General features: G+C 48.5%; 7 protein-coding genes across 7 annotated transcripts; 3 read left to right on the forward strand and 4 right to left on the reverse strand.

Annotated features, from left to right (window-relative positions):
• Positions 1 to 129: 129 nt before the first annotated feature.
• T310_5543 (DUF1716 domain protein) lies at positions 130 to 2450 on the reverse strand (the record flags this gene model as incomplete). Its single annotated transcript, XM_013471582.1, has 8 exons — positions 130 to 212; positions 270 to 387; positions 444 to 728; positions 780 to 1294; positions 1350 to 1804; positions 1953 to 2220; positions 2271 to 2361; positions 2424 to 2450. 8 exons carry the CDS (start codon positions 2448 to 2450, stop codon positions 130 to 132), a joined length of 1842 nt encoding a protein of 613 aa, XP_013327036.1.
• A 1534-nt stretch (positions 2451 to 3984) lies between these two features.
• T310_5544 (Mitochondrial exoribonuclease Cyt-4) lies at positions 3985 to 7185 on the reverse strand (the record flags this gene model as incomplete). The annotated part of the gene is made up of 4 exons (XM_013471583.1): positions 3985 to 5579; positions 5696 to 6591; positions 6652 to 6986; positions 7045 to 7185. The coding sequence occupies 4 exons, from the start codon at positions 7183 to 7185 to the stop codon at positions 3985 to 3987; spliced, it is 2967 nt and encodes a 988-aa protein (XP_013327037.1).
• Positions 7186 to 8889: 1704 nt separating this feature from the next.
• On the forward strand, positions 8890 to 9442 carry T310_5545 (uncharacterized protein; the record flags this gene model as incomplete). Its single annotated transcript, XM_013471584.1, has 2 exons — positions 8890 to 9054; positions 9110 to 9442. The coding sequence occupies 2 exons, from the start codon at positions 8890 to 8892 to the stop codon at positions 9440 to 9442; spliced, it is 498 nt and encodes a 165-aa protein (XP_013327038.1).
• Positions 9443 to 11515: 2073 nt separating this feature from the next.
• T310_5546 (uncharacterized protein) lies at positions 11516 to 12903 on the forward strand (the record flags this gene model as incomplete). The annotated part of the gene is made up of 9 exons (XM_013471585.1): positions 11516 to 11528; positions 11599 to 11666; positions 11708 to 11787; positions 11838 to 11942; positions 11997 to 12034; positions 12086 to 12266; positions 12328 to 12667; positions 12723 to 12805; positions 12861 to 12903. 9 exons carry the CDS (start codon positions 11516 to 11518, stop codon positions 12901 to 12903), a joined length of 951 nt encoding a protein of 316 aa, XP_013327039.1.
• A 1595-nt stretch (positions 12904 to 14498) lies between these two features.
• Positions 14499 to 14992, forward strand: T310_5547 (uncharacterized protein; the record flags this gene model as incomplete). The annotated part of the gene is made up of 2 exons (XM_013471586.1): positions 14499 to 14578; positions 14650 to 14992. The coding sequence occupies 2 exons, from the start codon at positions 14499 to 14501 to the stop codon at positions 14990 to 14992; spliced, it is 423 nt and encodes a 140-aa protein (XP_013327040.1).
• A 299-nt stretch (positions 14993 to 15291) lies between these two features.
• T310_5548 (Molybdopterin synthase sulfur carrier subunit) lies at positions 15292 to 15783 on the reverse strand (the record flags this gene model as incomplete). Its single annotated transcript, XM_013471587.1, has 2 exons — positions 15292 to 15321; positions 15457 to 15783. The coding sequence occupies 2 exons, from the start codon at positions 15781 to 15783 to the stop codon at positions 15292 to 15294; spliced, it is 357 nt and encodes a 118-aa protein (XP_013327041.1).
• A 458-nt stretch (positions 15784 to 16241) lies between these two features.
• On the reverse strand, positions 16242 to 16941 carry T310_5549 (uncharacterized protein; the record flags this gene model as incomplete). Its single annotated transcript, XM_013471588.1, has 2 exons — positions 16242 to 16408; positions 16605 to 16941. The coding sequence occupies 2 exons, from the start codon at positions 16939 to 16941 to the stop codon at positions 16242 to 16244; spliced, it is 504 nt and encodes a 167-aa protein (XP_013327042.1).
• Between the last annotated feature and the right edge of the window lie 206 nt (positions 16942 to 17147).

Genomic DNA, 17147 nt, shown 5'->3' on the forward strand with positions numbered 1-17147 from the left:
CAAGCTTGCTTTCATCTACAACTACAAAGAATATACAACAAACAGATATGCGTCCTTCACTGCTTTTGCAATTACACGTGAATTCTATATTACAGGAGAACTAGTTCAACACCACACTCATTAGAATCATTACAGAAACTGCATTAACGTTGAAAGCATCTCTTTTAGATCCTTCTGGCCAGGGTCGTCGTCGCCAAGATCGCTCATTTGCTCTGTGAAATACGTCAGATCAGGGATAATCGAAGAAAGAATGCACAATAATTGCTCACCTTGCAAAGTCGCTCGGATGAGGGACAAGTCTTCGTCCCGATCGGCCAAGAGAGACGAGATCTTACTCTTTGCGCCGTCATCCTCTGCCACAAGCCATGCAAGGATAACATCAATGGTCTGAGAGAGATTGTGAGCTATCCGGAAATAAAATCTACCAGGTCCACAACACGTACCTGCAACGAAAAGAGGCCCGCATCGAGACGCCGAGAGAGCCATTCACCAGCCATCTCCTCCTGCTCCGTCTCGTCCAAGCTCCGTCGCTCTCTCTCGATGGCCTGTTCGACAGGCGCTAATCGGGAGGCGTACTCGCGGCGGAGCGTGATCAGTTTCTGGATCTTCTCGTAGTCCTTCTCCATAAATTTGGCCAGTGTGCGAATCCGCGCTGCGGAACCTCCGGGAAGCATGCGCAAGAGGGAGGCAAAAATACCAAGTAGATGCTCGATCGTCTGACTCTCTTGCTGTGATAGTTTAGCTTCGGATAGAGCTCCCAAGGCTAGAATAGCACTCACCTTCCTCATAAACATGCCAAAGATTGTCCTCAGTCCTGCTATCTCCACGAGCCGTTCGCAGGCAGCAGCACCTCCCTGGCCCGCAAGGGCATGATCGAGAGTCCGCAACGCGCGTTGCTTGCTGAGCTTGCCCTCCCTGAGCATGATCTGAGCCAGCTCGACTCCTTCTGCCTCCACGAACTTGTCTTTACCCTCGTCCTCATCAACGACACAGGTGAGACAGTCAAACAGATTTTCCACGTATTCCTCCTCGTCCGAGTCTTTCTCAGGGTCGCGCCTCCGGTAGGCACTGAGAAGCCGAAGAAGGACGTCGACTCCATCTAACTCGGCGAACTTCTTCCGGTTTTGCGTGGACGATTGTAGTAGGATTGCTAGAATCTCAGCGGCGTATTGTTTGTTCTGGCTGACGGGGGTTTCTTTCTGCTGTATACGCTTCAGGAGCCAAGGCATGACGTTGGCATCTTGCCCGATCTTCTCCGCAATCGATGCTTGCGAGGCCAAGTTTTCGAATACATCTGAGGAAATGTCAGCGTAAGTTCCGGGGATGTAGTTCAATGCTGGCGCACTCACTTAGAGTATAATAAACTCCCGCTCTGTCCGCCTCGTTGGATTCGTCCAAACGGGAGAGATTTTGTACTAAAAGCTCTATCACATCGGCGTCCAGCTGTTTTGTAACATTGTTAGCCCTGCGTGAGTTACCATATGACGAGATATTCGACCGTACCATTGCGTTGACCAGACTGTCCCACTGTTCCTGTTCAGCTTGCACATCTTCATCCGTCAACTCGCTGATGATCTGGATCGCATCGATAGCAATGTCGGTGTTGTCGTGCGACAAGAGCGACACCAATGAGCCCGCGCAGCCCAGCTTCGCGAACTCTTCGTATAGCTCTGGATGCTCCGAAAGGATCGAGAGGGACTTGATCTCGGTGTCGAGGTCGGCTTCGGAGGCCATGAATCTAGCAAACAGACCGTGATTAGCAGTGTTCCTAATGCCAAGATCGATCTCGCCTTCAGCCCACCACCTACTTTTGCGGGTCATTCTCGAATTTGGCGCGCAGCTCCGCGTTCTTCGATATCCGTTTCTCAAAGTTCAGCGCGAGTCGGCGCACCCAGGCCGTGTCAAATTTCTCCGGCTGAGGAGTGCCATCACATTAGTCTGAAAACCAGGACCACGCAATGGACTGTCCACCTACCGCGACCTCCCCTCGCTCTTTTTCCTGCTGATCGAGATATTCCATAGCCTGGGCGGTCTGCCGCCCCATACCTCCGCCGAAGAAGCGGCCCTCCTCATCGTCAGGCACATCTTCCTGGTCGAAATCGGGCGGCAGTTCCGGTCCCGCGACCTCGCTCTCCTCCTCTCCGTCCTCCACGGCGGGGGCCTTCCCTTTGCTCTTCACATCGCCGTTGGTCTCTAGCTTGGCGGCTTTATACAGCTCATCTGTTATTCGTTCGTATCAGCAAGTTGCGCAAACATATAAATTCATGTACCAGTGACGAAAGCATGCGGGGGATGCGTACTGGGATCTTTAACGGGCTCTAGTTTGCGCTTGGCGGATCCGGATCCCCCAACTGCAGGTTTCTGCAGAGGACAGGTTAGTATGGTTACAGATGGAAAATAGCAAGGCAAGATCGCGGGTATACCTTGAAAATATCATCAATGCTCGTCATTATGTGCAGGGTTGACGTAGAAACTGATGTTCCGGACGCGGATAGAACAGAAGCTGAAGTTGCTGCGACAGTACGCCGCCGCCGAAACAGCGACGACTATGAGCCTGCAGTCGGACTTGTGTTACCACAGACAGGAATTCGAATAACCGTATCCACAGAAAACAAAAGAAAAAAAATAAAAATATCAGCACTCAATTATAATACAGAATTTCTTTTCTTATTTCTCGCGCGCCTCACATACTTCTTTCGGATGGTACAGTTGACGCTACTAATTAGACAGCTTCCGAAAACACTCCGGCCGCCCAGGCAAGCTCAAAGCGCAAAATCATGACGCCAAGCTAAGCTCGCAACGGCGGAAAGATTTCTCGAGTCGCCGATTTCCGACGATTGACACGACAAGACAATAACTACACACTTCCCTTCAACAAAGATCTATCTCCCTAATTTCTTTTCTGTCTGAGAAGAGTCACTAAGTCCTGCGCCATGGCTCCCAAGCGTGTCGTCGTCCAGTCCTCTTCCGCCAGCCGCCGGCAACAGGAAGGCTTCCTGAGCGCCGCATACAAGGAACTGACCTCGTCCGAGAATGCTACCATTGTGAGGAGTGTGCTGGTCTTTGGCGTACGTTCGAGGGATATTTTTCATTCAATTGTTTTCTTGAACTGACGACTGATGCGAATACGATACAGGCCGCAGTGGCTTTCCTTCACAGCAGTCTGAGCGAATTCCTTCTTCCTCCGTAAGTCCACTCACTGACTTCCAACCTGCGAAGTAGCTAGCTAGCTACTTTCTCTCTCCTTGACACTTTTTGTTTCCCCCGTTCGAGCAACAAAATAAAAGCTGATACTTATGTTCTCCGCAAATTCCAGTCTGTAAACGACTACTCCAATTTACCGAACACTGTTCGTCGCAACATCATGATTTCGCTTTCCCTCGTCGGAGGCAGTCAGTTTCTTTGACGAAGATGGCGATGGTATTTTTAAAAACGTCGTCTGACAAGAAGCGAAAAACTTGGAGCGGCTTGCTTGCCTATCCTTGAAAAAAAGAGAGAGAGGAAGAGAGAGGGATAGGGATGGCTTCTGTACTGTACAATATATTTGATATTTCGGGTGGAAAGTACTACTCATTATGAATACCATTGTGATACTTTTTTTAATTGTATGAATATGTATTGGGGATATTCAAGGGGCGTCTTTGGAAGATGATGTTGTTGTCAATGGCTTGGACGCCCTGCTCAATCAATCAAACATATGCACTGGAATTATGGAAAATATATTATTCATTTTAAATCCCTTAAATAGGGAAAAGTGTAGGCTTCGAAAATTGTGTCAGTCCAACTACTAGAAAAACTTTAAAGTTGACAGTAGGGAGAAGATCTATGGTAATTTCAAAGCATGATCCATCAATATATAAATACATGAGTAATATTGTACAGTGTTGTGAACCCGGGCAACCCCCTATCCTATATGGTGCATCATGTGAATATTCCAAAATGAACGCAGAACCGTTAAATCAACATGTGTACAGAGTAGACGCCTCAAGCCCATTCGCCAATTCTCTCAAAGTGTTTGACCAGCCGAACCGCTTCCATGATGACCACCTCTCGCGCCAGATCAACAGCAATGATCTTGGCGTCCACGACACTGAGCATCTCCACCTCCGGGAAGTCGCGAGGTACGAAAAGTTGACATCGAACCCCGAATGGCAGGTTGTAGGCCACGTATCCCTCCAGATGCTCCGTCTGCGACAGGGTGACGTGCGACAGCGGCTGGTGCACCACGCAGGGGAACGTCTCCGGCAGCTCGCACTCGTTGAAATAGAACGCTCGGAAGAGCAGCTGGCAAGCCCAGAACTGGTACGAAGCGGACTCGCATTGCATTATCCGCGGACGAAGCCACCGGGACCGTTCGATAACCCTGTCCACTTCGCTCCTGGGAAATGGCAAGACAGACGGATCCTGCGTCGCGTCGAACTTCCGGCCATGTTGGCTTTCGTAGCGCAGGGCGGCCTCGACCTGGTAATGGGCCAGCATGTCGGAGAATCGCCTCAGCGGACTGGTGCTTTTCACATAGGCGTCGAAACCCAGCGCATAATGGGTGAGTACACTGGAGGAAGAGATGCCTCGAGGAGGTGCATACAAAAGCCAATTCTTGCCTCCGTACTGCGAAATGTTTTCGCTGGTGAGCGGCGGGTACTCGGGATGATACCACGTCCCATCGTAGATGACGGGAATGTTGCGATCAGCACACCATCGCCCGGTGACCCAGCAAGCGAAATTCATGATTGTCGAGATTAGATTCTCTTTGGTTAGATCGGGAACTACGTGAGGGTCATAATCTCGCCACTGTAGCGAAATGACAGGGTCTCCAAGGAAGTAGCGCCCTTGCGTAACGTCCAGCCGATGCTTGGGCAGGTTCCTCCCGCCGTAGACAGAGACAGGCGTCTCGATTTTCTCAGGCCAGGAGAATGCACCATTCTTTTTCAGTTGATTCCTGAAGCCAAGCATAATTTGTCTGAGGGTTTGGAAAGTCTTCTTGTCCTCCTCGGTTAGTGTCTCTCGCAATTCCCTTCCGGCCTTCTGCTGTGGCAGTTCTCCGCCCACGACAAACGTCTTTGGCTGTTTCTTAGGACCGCCAGCAAAAAGCTCACGCAGTTTGTCATGAGTCAGATAGATGACATTGCGAATGTACCCATTGACGATGTTGGTCTCGAGAACCTCTCCTTCTGTATTGATCTTGGCGCTGATGGTCAATGTCGGGCGACCGGGAGCCAGACTGAAGTATTTCCCTGTCAAAGGCTCCGGCAACATGGGATATGTGCGTTCAGGAACATATAAAGTTTGAAAACGATGGGCAGCATACTGTGCGACGGTATGGTCATGAGGAATAAAGGCAGACGGATTTGCAACGTGGACGCGAATCCAGTACGTGTCGCTGGATCCAGGAACCTTTTCCAAAGAAACACCATCATCAATCTCCTTCGAATCAACATCGTCCACACAGTAAACCGGCAAGTCCCCCCAGTCGGTCCTCAGATCCTGCATCACATCCTGGGGGGGGTTACCACACATTGCGCTAGCCGTCTGCCACGTATTTTGCATCTGTTTATCCGAACGAGACGATATCCCATGACCTGGCAGAGCGAGAGTCTGGTCCAACACGTTCAGATTCTCCCAAGGGGCAATCACCCCAGTTCTTGAAGGAAGAGCGGCACGGATCCAGAATACAGGGTCAGAGTGCTGTACATACCGGTGGATCGCATGATATGAGCCCCTGCATATCTCATAATGCCAGATCTCATTCGTCGTGGAGGGATGCAATAGAGCTGCAGATATTCAATGATCATCCGATCGGTGTCGCTGAACTTCTCCGTTGGAACCTCACGGTAGACCCGGCCGTCCTTAGTCTCGTCGGCTGAAAATCTCTGCGCTGTTGGGCCCACGTTGGCCATCGTCGTAGGCGACCGAACATTTCGGCTTTGGCGGATCAACCGCTGTGCCTTGTTGATGAATTTCTGCAAAGGATGATCCTTGAAATTTGACTCCTTGCCCATAGCAACTCGGGCGAGATGGTCCTGGTGTTCCCGAACCCAATTCCCCACGGTCTCGATGACTTTAGCGACCCGCTTTGGCTGCACCAAGTAATGATCGGTAAAGACGGATGTCCGATCGTAATCGATGACAAAAGGATATCGTGTCACGGCCCTGTGAACCAGAAACAAGATAGGATCGGTCAACTCTGACTCGTCCATCCCCAAAGCTTTAGCAGCCAATTTCTGAACTGTGAATTCCAGACGCTCGTTTTCGTCAGCAACCCGGTCGTATATGTTGTCCAATTCGCTGGGATGTTCCCTGTAAAAGCTTCGGGCTTGTTCCTCAAACTCTTGTAGCATGAGAATGAGAGGAGCGCCAACTGGTCGCGGTACGCCCCCTTCGATGAACGACTGTATTTCGGTGTTGGCCTCGGTGACACCATCGGGCAGGTATGGATGCAGCCTTTGGACCAGTTCCCTCGGAGCAAACCCTTTCAGAACGTAGTCAAGGTCTTTATTGGAGGCTACTCGCCACTTTCCTCGGGAGGTATAGAATTGCTGCTGTTTCTGGACGGAGCGGATATAGATCGCCATGGTCATGGTGCCATGAGCACTAGACAGCAGCCGTTAGGACATGGGAGGGCAGTCAGAATTGGACGGGCTGGCAGCTTACGATTGAAGGCCGACCAGGTCACCTGGCTCCAGAAAGGCTTTCATATCATTTCCCTCGTCCATGTCGTGGAAAAACTCGGTCTTCTCTTCCTCGTCAGCGCGCTCCCTGTCGCCTCCGGCGTCATAGGCCTCCCGGCTGTCGTTCAACATGTTCCCCACCAATGATTCCTCTTTCTTCAGGGGGTTCGTCGTGCCGGGGCCGCGAACCGGGTCTGCAGAGTTATCGTGGTGTTCCTGCCATTTCCGCAGATAATCTCGAATGTCCTTCTTCGCTTCGAATTCGGACTTCAACAGGATCTCATCGACGGCCGTCCGCACGTCCGAGCTCGGAGATGTCTAGATGCAGAAGTCAGCAAGGTGAATGCAGAGAAGGTCGCTATTTTCCGAGAAAAACCTTATGATCACTGTAAAAGGCACGTCGTGGAATATTGGCGCCGAAAAAACGACTATTTCGAGAGCGGATGGACAGGGCCGCGATGGAGACCACTGAGCGCTGCTGCGACCGGACGCAGCGAGCGCAGGCGTAGGCCTGCATCGCGGACGACTTGTGGAGAGAACCCCTCATCCATGGCGCATTTGGAACCATTCCCGATGACTCTCTTGACCAGGATCAATTGTACTCTTTGCAGAGCCAAACTGATCTCGATTGTTGCTGATTCTTAGCAGCCGTCCCAGTTGATTTGACGAATTTTCGATTCTGCCGGCAGTATCGCTCACCGCGTGGGCGGTGAGATGAGCTTAGTAACTGTCCAAGTTCAACACGATGCTGTGGACTGTGCTGCCATCACAGGCGCACTCTACAGCTGATGAATCTTAATTACAGCCTAGGATATATTTGTTCAGGCTCAGACTGTTACGATATTGTGACAATTGCCCACTTTCCTAGGACGTCATGACACTAAGTTCGATTAAACCCTGCAAGAAGCTGAAATTTGACTGACAGCGAAAGCCTTACGATACGCATTGCTATGAATTCTACCGCCTGAGATAAATTTGAAAGGGATCCAAACTCTTCCTTTGTTTCTTTTCTTGTCTTTTTTCTTTGTCTCATTGACCAGTTCTGGAACTCCTCTCCTTTGTTGCATAGACAGCGACAAGCTAATTTAACAACGGTGCACAATGGAGTGACAATTGGATACTTGAATGATGAAGGACAAAGCCATGACAAGGCTCGAATGCGATTTGTCCCAAGCATGGAATCCTCCACGTTGAGCGCTTCTGGAGTCTTGGTGGCGGGCTTCGAGCGTCAAGGCCTGGACTGTGGTTCTTATCCACGCCCACTGATCTAGATCCTCATACATGTCCATGCCAGTATCCAGAGTACTTTCAAGAGTGAGGCTGCACCTAGTTTGCTTGGTGAGTTCCAGCAGGTCTCCCTTGGTAGCAGCTTGGATCTTAGACGGCAGGTTTGCTGCTCGAGGCTTTCATTGGCGGCCTAGAATTCCACAGCTTGACAGCGTATCGCAAGTATTCCTTTTCAGAAAGGAAATAGTTCAAGCTTTCGGAAATATTCATGCATCGCGAGGTGGCAGTGCAAAATCGGTCTCGACCATCTCCGGTGGACGATCAAAGCAGATCATTCCCTGCAGGAATCTCAAAATTCTAGGCCTTCCGCATGGCCGTGACATTCTGTATCAGTTTTCTCCGTGCGAGCGCAACCGTTGGACAGGAAGAGTCGTGCAGAAGCCGCGTCTAGGACGTAAGCGCCAGGGCGGAGACGCTGTTCTATTTGGAGGAGCAGCCGAAACGGGCAGCAGCTAGTCGTTATACTTCGCGCCCGCTGATTGGCTGCCCCGGCGCTTGTTGCGATCAGCTTCAACGTTGCTATACTTGCAGTGTGTACGGGCAATGGAGCTTTGCTGCTCATTAGAGCTTGGTGAATGAGCTTCTTATGGAGGATGATTCAGATGATGACTCCATTCTTTGGATACTTAAGGGGCATATCCCCAATGCCAGGGCCCCGGTTCCTTTGTTCCAGCAACCACTAGTGACTCAGCGAGTTATCTGACAAATTTCTTTTCTTTCCTTGTCTTTCATTTGAGCCTCTGTTATTTAAACGGCATCTTCTTTCCTTAAAGAGAACCCTTTTCATTCTCTCTTCTGGCAAGACATTTCTTTGGTACAGCCGAGCCAGTTGGAATTTGTATAGCACCTACACTTCACCTTCATTTGTCTGTCGAAGACTATCTATACGAACTATTTCTTGATTCCATTATCTGCTTTTTGCATATCCGTCACCATGCCTGGAAACCAGTATGGCGCGCTGGGCGCAACCTTCCAGATTGTCCGCATCTTCCAGGCCATGTCTCTCATTGCGATCATTGGCATGACCGCAAACTTCATCGCGGAGATGGTCTCCAATAATCTGACCCCGCCCAATGTTCTCGTTGGTGTGATCAGCGTGGTAAGTGGTGGTTTGAATTGACAATACTTGACGTTTATACTCATTCGCAATGCAGACTTGCATCGCCGTTCTCTACTGCGCACTCACTTTCATCCTCTTCATCGACAACATCTTGCCGTTCCTTATCAATGCGGCGATGGACGGGCTTCTGCTGATTGCGGTCATCGTTGTAGCGGTGGTGGTCGGCAAGCCGCTCTCTTATCTGAACTGCAACGTGATCGGCAAGGTGACCGGCAGCGACTCGTCCGCATATGCCTTTGCCACCAATCTGGGCAACTACCTGAACAAAGAGGGCGGCACTATTGTCTACAGCGAATTCATCGGCGCCTCCAAGGCGGTCTGCCTTGAAATGAAGTCAATCTGGGGGCTCAGCATCGCGTTGTGGTAAGCAGTTACAGTATTCCTCGTTACATTGATCCAAGTGCTGATTTTGTCTAGTATCTTGTTCGCGTTCTCTGTGTTTTGCAGCATTTGCCTGTGGCGGCAGAAGAAAGCCGGCGCGGCTGCGAAGGGAGACAGTTAATCTTGACCGTGTTGTGTCGTATCGAAACGCTATTCTCGCCTTCAACGAGTTATCAACGGTATATTGTCAATTGAACTATCGATTTAGGAAATCGAAAACACAGATGTTTCTTGTTTTTGTCCATGTCCTTTCTTTTTCTGCTTTTAACTGAGATCTGGGATCACCTAATGAATAGGCATCGCCTACGTCATGCCTACTAATTACACTTGCTTTTCTTTGCTTTGCTTTGCTTTTTTGTCGATATCATTTGGCGCTGGAACGGGCGTTGGTGGTTACTGTTATTCGTTATTGTGTTCCTAGAAAGAAAATCAAAAAAAAAAACTCCCATGAATGAACGGAATACAGCTGGTTCTGAAATTAAATAAATACTAATCGAATGAGTTCCGGATTAGAGTCTCTCATTAGACAATATACAGTAGACAGTAGACGATAAAAAAATGGATGAAAGAAAAAGATAATAGCAAAAAGGAAAAAAAAATATTAGCAACACAAAGAATAACAGAAAGACAGACAACGAAATTGCAAAACATTGGTATACAACGCAAAGCTCTCTATTATTACTTGCAACATTCTCAACCCATGTCCATGTCTATGGGAAGACATCAAATCAATGAAGAAAACACTTTCATTTCATCCACCGCCATTTGATCAGAGAATTAGGTGTCGATCATATAAAATTCCACGCCTATTCCTAGCATCTGAAGCAGGGAGAAGTACACGGCTACTATTAATGGTAGCATTATGTACAGTAGTACATATCTGTTGCATTGGCCTGGTGAGCACATGCCCACAGAGCTCACTAGCACAAGGTGGCATTGATTATTACAAAACCTGACTGATTAATTAGGCAGGTGAACACTGTTGTAGCATTGCATTGCATTGCATTGCCTTTCGCCTGACTCGGCCTCGTGAGAAGCGTGGCACATGCCTTCTTTCACACATGGTCATGGGAATTTGGCAAACCACACCACACCACACCACGAGCAGAAAAACAAAAAAGAAAAACAGCATGGCTTATATCGACTTGAAACAAAACAAAAAAAATGTGCAGAACTTAGGTATGGGGGCTGCTGTTTTGTTTCGTCTCCACTTCTCAACCAACCACGGCAGCGCGTGGTTTCTCTGGAATGTTGTCGGAGCACCTGAAACCTGAACCTGAACACCTGATACATATCTCTATGCACAGTACTCGGCTGAGATCCGAGACCCGATGACAGGACTACGGGCCACCACACACGTGTTGCCTAGCGCATACTGCTCATCTAGACCTACATGCATGGACACTCTTTTTCTGGAAGCAGCACTGCGTGGCTGCGTGACTGCGCCAGCATGGTTTCTTGGGCATCCTGCTTGGCGGGGGTTGCAAATACCTGAACCAGAAGGATCTGCAGCCAGGCCTTCGATGAAACAAGTTGACAAGAAGACAGCTATGTTTCAACATCGGAACCGTTTCTATATTCTTTTTACTTGAGTTGAGATTCTTTCGAACTGGCGGTGTATAGGTACGTTATGTGCTTGGTAGAGAGACTCGAGATTCACGGATATATAAATTGGTATGATGCCAGAGTTCGCTTGGATTGGGATGCTAAGTTTATCATCATCATCTTCTTCTTCTCATTTCGTTAGATACTCATACTCATCAGTATTTGGGGATATTCTACGGTCGTCGTCGATATCTGATACTATCCGCAGACGCAGGTGTTATACGTTGCGACTGTCTGCTACCTCATTGCAGTGATTGAGAGTTGATATGAGATCACTCGACCAACGACCGTTCGAGTCGATGGTTTCGAAGCAGACGCAAGCCCGGATGAGTGCACGGATTCCACGACAGCCTTCAAGCGTAGGATTGATCCACAAAAACCAATAGTTGGTATTAAGCACCAGCTGATGCCGTGCAGAACCATATCGGGTCATATTCCGACGACGACGACAAAGATGACACTTCTTCGTAAGTCGAAGCAATCATCTATCTATCTATCGATTGAATATAAAGAGAGCCCCGCTTATAACGCCGACAGAACCAGAGTCCTTCTCTCGCCGGCAAAATCCTACCGGTACGAAAATGGTCGTCGGTACCATTCGTATCGTACGTTTATTTCCTCTCGTTTCTCTTGTCAAGGTGCATAGCTTACTAGTCTGCCGGCCTCAGGAGACGGCTCATACTGGGGTCCGAACGACGACAAGGATGCGTATCACCAGGTGATCACGTATGTGATCTGCAGATGCAGTACCATAGTACTATAGCTAACTGGCGTAGGCACCATCTGTTTTGCCTGACGTTGAAAGACAAACTCCTGCTGGCTCCTATATCGAATCCGCGACATGTCCTCGACATCGGAACGGGGATCGGGCTGTGGGCGACGTACGTGCTGAATGCGTGTTTTGCGATTCTATATTTCTGACTTTTGGGGTACAGGAACTTTGCAGACGCATACCCGGACGCAGAAATATTAGGTGAGTAAGACAGACTATTTCCTTTCATGAATGATCTGCTGAGACAGCCAGGAACCGACCTGTCGCCCATCTGGGAGGATGCCGTCCGGCCGAACCTGCGTCTGGAAGTCGACGACTGCTGCTCGAAGTGGACGTACCTGGACGAAGGCAGGCAGCCCTTCGATCTGATACACGTGCGGTGTCTTTTTGGGAGTGTGGAAGATTGGCCTACGTTCTACGAGCAGAGCTTTGAGTAAGAGCCCATCGAGTGAGTAGAACCAGCAAAGCGGTCTAGACGTTCTGACACGGTCCAGCCACCTAAGGCCAGGAGGATACATCGAACAAGCGGAAATGTCTCTCGTCCCACACAGTCTTTCTGGGGAGTACTCCTCCTCCCTTTCGATCTTCCACCAGTGGTACCAATTCTGGAAGCAGTGCGGCGTCAAGACGGGCAAGTCGTGGCACATCGCGGACACGATGCAGCAGGCGATGAGGGAGGCCGGATTCGAGGACGTCCGCGAGGTACGATTCAAGTGGCCAATCGGGACGTGGGCGTCGGACGCACGACTGCGCGAGATCGGACGGTGGTATCGCGAGTTCTGGGAAGTGGGCATGGAGGGGTGGATCATGGCCCTCAGCACGAGGTATATGGGGGTGCGTTCAACCACCTAGGTAGGTGATCTGAGAGAGAACATGCTGACAGCTCCAGTGGACGGCCGACCAAGCGCGCGAGTTTATCCGCAAGACTCAGGAAGTGCTGAGAGACGGCGAGCAGCGGATCTACTATGAAGTGTAAGTTGAGAAATCTAATACGTAGTGTACATAACTGTGCCTAATCGTCGAATAGGGTCATTGTCTACGGACGCAAGCCTGAAGACAGCGGGCGATGACATTCATCTTTAAATAATGTCAAATGAGGAATAGACCTTAATGAGGAGATAATTGGGTGTGTGGAGAGAAATTCGGACCGAGGGAAAGTAATACTAGTATTTTACGGATACTTAAGAAATAATACAGATTGGAGTTACTGTGCATGCGTCATTACCCCCAGGTCCTTGTGCCAAGGATAGTAGCAGTTTACACAACCAAACAGACCATGAATTAGACCAGACTGGAAACATCCTGAAAACTAAATAACACAGCAAAAGGTGATCAAACTGACCAGGTGGTATGATGGGCAGGTACGAGGGATTTATTTCCCTCTGTCTTGGACAGACACTCCATCTACAGTGATATGATACGTATCATACTGACCGACTGACTGACTGACGTTACTTTCCCCGCATCTTTGGACCCATACATATACCTGGTAAGTACATGTACTACGTTCTTGGGGCCGGAACACAGATCCAGCCTGCCAAACACACGTAATTCTAAATAAATACCCACAGGATAGATAATTCTGCTGACTGGCTCTAACTCTCTAATGCGGAGAATGTGTATCCGGCCGTCTGCCCGTCCATCGACAGTACATATAACAGGAGTAGTTTTTTGTATAGGACCGTATGAGAGAACAGAAGAATAAATAATGATATGATCGTAATAATATATAGGATCAGTAATGATAACAAGCAGAGGGTACATGTACAGGGCAGTCAGTGGCCATACTCCATACTTGCGGAGAAGGTTGATCATTGTGATTTATCCACCTTGTGTTTCTACCCCATATTACTCCGCTAGCTACCCCGCAAGTTTCCCCATAAATAATACGGAGGACTCCACCAGTCAGTAATTATTAGTCTTGACATGGCTGCTTCCTTTGCTCGATTCTTCTTTCTCTTTCGTTTTATACTTGTAGATATGTATCTCTATTTGCAAGAATACCTACCTATCTGACTATTATCATAAATTATCGACCGCAGAACTTGCCGTCAATTGCGTGTACAGTATTATCGCCATCTTGACCTGTATGTAGGTACCTAGGTTGTGTATTCTGTCTGTCTTGTCTGGTATGGTACGTAATTACTTATAGTAGTCCTGTCGATCAACCAACCAACCAAAATCAAATAAATGATTCCTGCCTGATCTCGATCGTTCGTTCGAGTGGGGAAAGATGGACAATGCTCCTCCGTACTTAGGTAATCCTGTCTCAGCTGAATAACATTACGCAGATACATATGTAGAACCATGCTGGATAGTGAGTTCGTGCGTGCGGGGAAGATGAGGAGAAAGAAAGCGTGCCAGCAGAGAGAGCTGGATACTATGCTATGCTATCTGCAGGTCCTTCGGTTAAGAGAGATGGAATAATAACGAATAAATAATATTCTTCGGTTATTGCTCCCCTCCCCTCTCCTCCTCTCTCTCCCTCCCCTTCCATCCATCCTATTTATTGATTGAACGCGAAAGAAAGAAGGACCTTGGTGGATTGTCTTCAATTCATCAGTCATTCAAGAGCCAACCAACAGGGTATTATCATTATCGATCTATCTATCTACCATCCTATACGACGACATATTCAACACTCCACCAATAAACGCTGCACAAAATGTCCCTCATCAAAGGCCGCTGCCACTGCAAGCAGACGGAATGGACCGTCAGGCTGGAGGATAAGAGCCATGTGCTGTGGTGAGTAGCCTAGCACCTACCTCCCTACCTACAACATAAAGATATGTATGTACATATACTAACTACTACAGCCACTGCGGCACCTGCAAATACCTCTCCGGCACCGACTACACGCTCAACCAGATCATCCCGCGCGAGGACTTCCGCCTCGACAAGGGCGAGCTGAAAGCCTACACCTACTACGGCGACTCGGGCAACCCGGTGCACTGCTACTACTGCCCCAACTGCACCGCCCACGTCTACCACCACCAGGCCGTCAACCCGTCCAAGTACGTGATCCGCACCGCGCTGCTCGAGGGCTCCAAGGACTGGAAGCCCTCGGCTGAGATCTATGCCAAGGATAGGTACCACTGGCAGCCGGCGGTGGCGCCTAAGGGGGCGGTGTTTCAGACGGGGCCGCCTGCGAAGCTGTAATTCGTTTCTCTCTGTGTGTCGGCTTGTCTGTTTGTTAGGCATGTATCTATCTGTTATGAATGTCTGTGGTGAATGAAAATGATAATGAATAAAATGAATGCGATAGCCTAGTTCATAGTAGTTTCGTCAAGAAGATGAGACAAAAAATAAGGCAAGAAAAACGAGTGAGCAGAGTGAGTGAAGTGGATTTCTCGAGCGAATTCACAAGGAATATTTCCTTTATCTTCAGAAAAGAAAAATCTTACCACAGATTATTGAACAGGCAAACTCAATCAAGTCATTAGCCTGGTTAGACGAGATCAGATCAGATACCAAGCCTGCTTTTGCAGCTAGTAAAATATATACAGGCAATCCATCATACCCATAAATAATCAAAAATAAAAAAAAATATATAACCATCCCTCAACAATAACATAGCACATCTAACAGAAACAGATTATGATGAAAGATCACCCCGAACTAACCGGCGGAATAATCCCCACCTCATCACCAACCTGAATAACAACCCCACTCTCATTCCCACTACCATCGTCATGTTCGTCATCATCATTCACGTCCACATACTCCAACCCCAAACTCACACTGCAGCTCCGCAGCACCGCGTCCCGGATCCCCGGGTACTTCTCCTCCAGTACGCGGAACAGCCGTCGTAGCGGTAGCGGCGCTGGGAGCGTCTCGGTTGCTTTCTTGGTGTATGAGGCGGCGGAGGCGAAGTAGTGGATTTGAAAGGTGCCGCTGGTTGGAGCTGCGGCAGCAGTAGCAGCAGGGTCCTGGCCGGTATGATTGCTCATGTTGTTATTGTTCTTGTTGTTGTTATCGTTATGTTAAGGATCCAAATGCCTCTTTTCTCTCCGCCTTCTTTATTGCTTTCTTTCTTTCGTTTTTTCTGTCTATTTGTCTCTGTCCGATCGAGACGAACGAATCAATCGATCAGTCGTGTCAGTCGATGGAATTGAACTGAACTGAATAGAAGAGAATTGAATAGAGTCGAATAAATGAACAATGAATTCGCACAGTGCAGCATACAGTACAAAAATGCGATATGTCCTATGCACAGTCCTGTCTGTACCTTGCTTTTTCTTTTCTTTTTCTTTTGGATTATTTGAGAACTGTATGTATATTGTCTTGGAGAGAAGGCCACTAATAATGAAAATGATAAGAACCTGCCTTAGAGATGGAAAGGTGGTGGTTGGTTGGTTGGTTGTGGATTGCCTAATTATATAATCTAGTATCCGGGGGAGGATCCACATTAGATTTTAGAATGCATGCAAGTAGACTGAAGACAGATCTGAAAGCCTGGTATCAGTAGTCTTTCATGTGATTGATGACCAGCCTCTAAACTACTATTATTATCCCCTGACATCCGTATCATCCCCATATATCCCACGACTCCGAACACAGCACCCGCACGCCACACTGCAATGCGTCTTCTTTTTCCATACTTTTCCCTGGACAAAGTAAATTCTTCTTCGGCCTCTCACAGCATTCATAGTCCCTCTCACAACAACCTCCTCTAACCCGACAAATCCTGCGGTCCGTCTTCCACTGACGCTTTTCCTCCTTTGGTGACGGAGCTCGAATTCCCTTATCCGGGCACCACCCCGAGGCTTACGAACTAGCAAATCGCCGAGTGTTTGTCGACCGCTCCAGTACTGCTGCTTAACCTGCGCAAGCTCTTCCTCCAAGGATTGCAGCTGCTGCACTTGTTCAGGCGCAATATCTTTTTCAGGGATTTTTTGTAAAGCATCTACATCCTCTTGCAGATATATTGCCCGTTGGCGAAGAAGTTCACATCGGGATTCTTGTGTCTGATACTCGTTGATCCACGTTGTTTGCTTCGCGTGGTTTTCGTGGCAGGTGAATGCCTTGTTCCAGCTGCGCATGTAGGTGCCTAAAGGGTAGAGACGGGGGAAATCGAAGGTGACTTCTATAAAGACGAAAATCCCCATGGTCCTCCGCTTTGGTTGTGCCACTTTGGTTGTGGTTGTGTTGTTTGGAATAGATAGATCGATGTCTTGAATAAATAAATAAAACGTTCTGGTTAGATATATGAGAGAAAAGTTGTCGACTGGAGATAACAATATTGGAGGAAGAGGAGAGACAACCTTTATATAAATAATTTAATAACGGCTCGAATTAAAAAAAAAGGTTTTGA

This window comes from Rasamsonia emersonii (genome assembly GCF_000968595.1).
Source record: "Rasamsonia emersonii CBS 393.64 chromosome Unknown ctg1118621760297, whole genome shotgun sequence".
NCBI lineage: Eukaryota > Fungi > Ascomycota > Eurotiomycetes > Eurotiales > Trichocomaceae > Rasamsonia > Rasamsonia emersonii.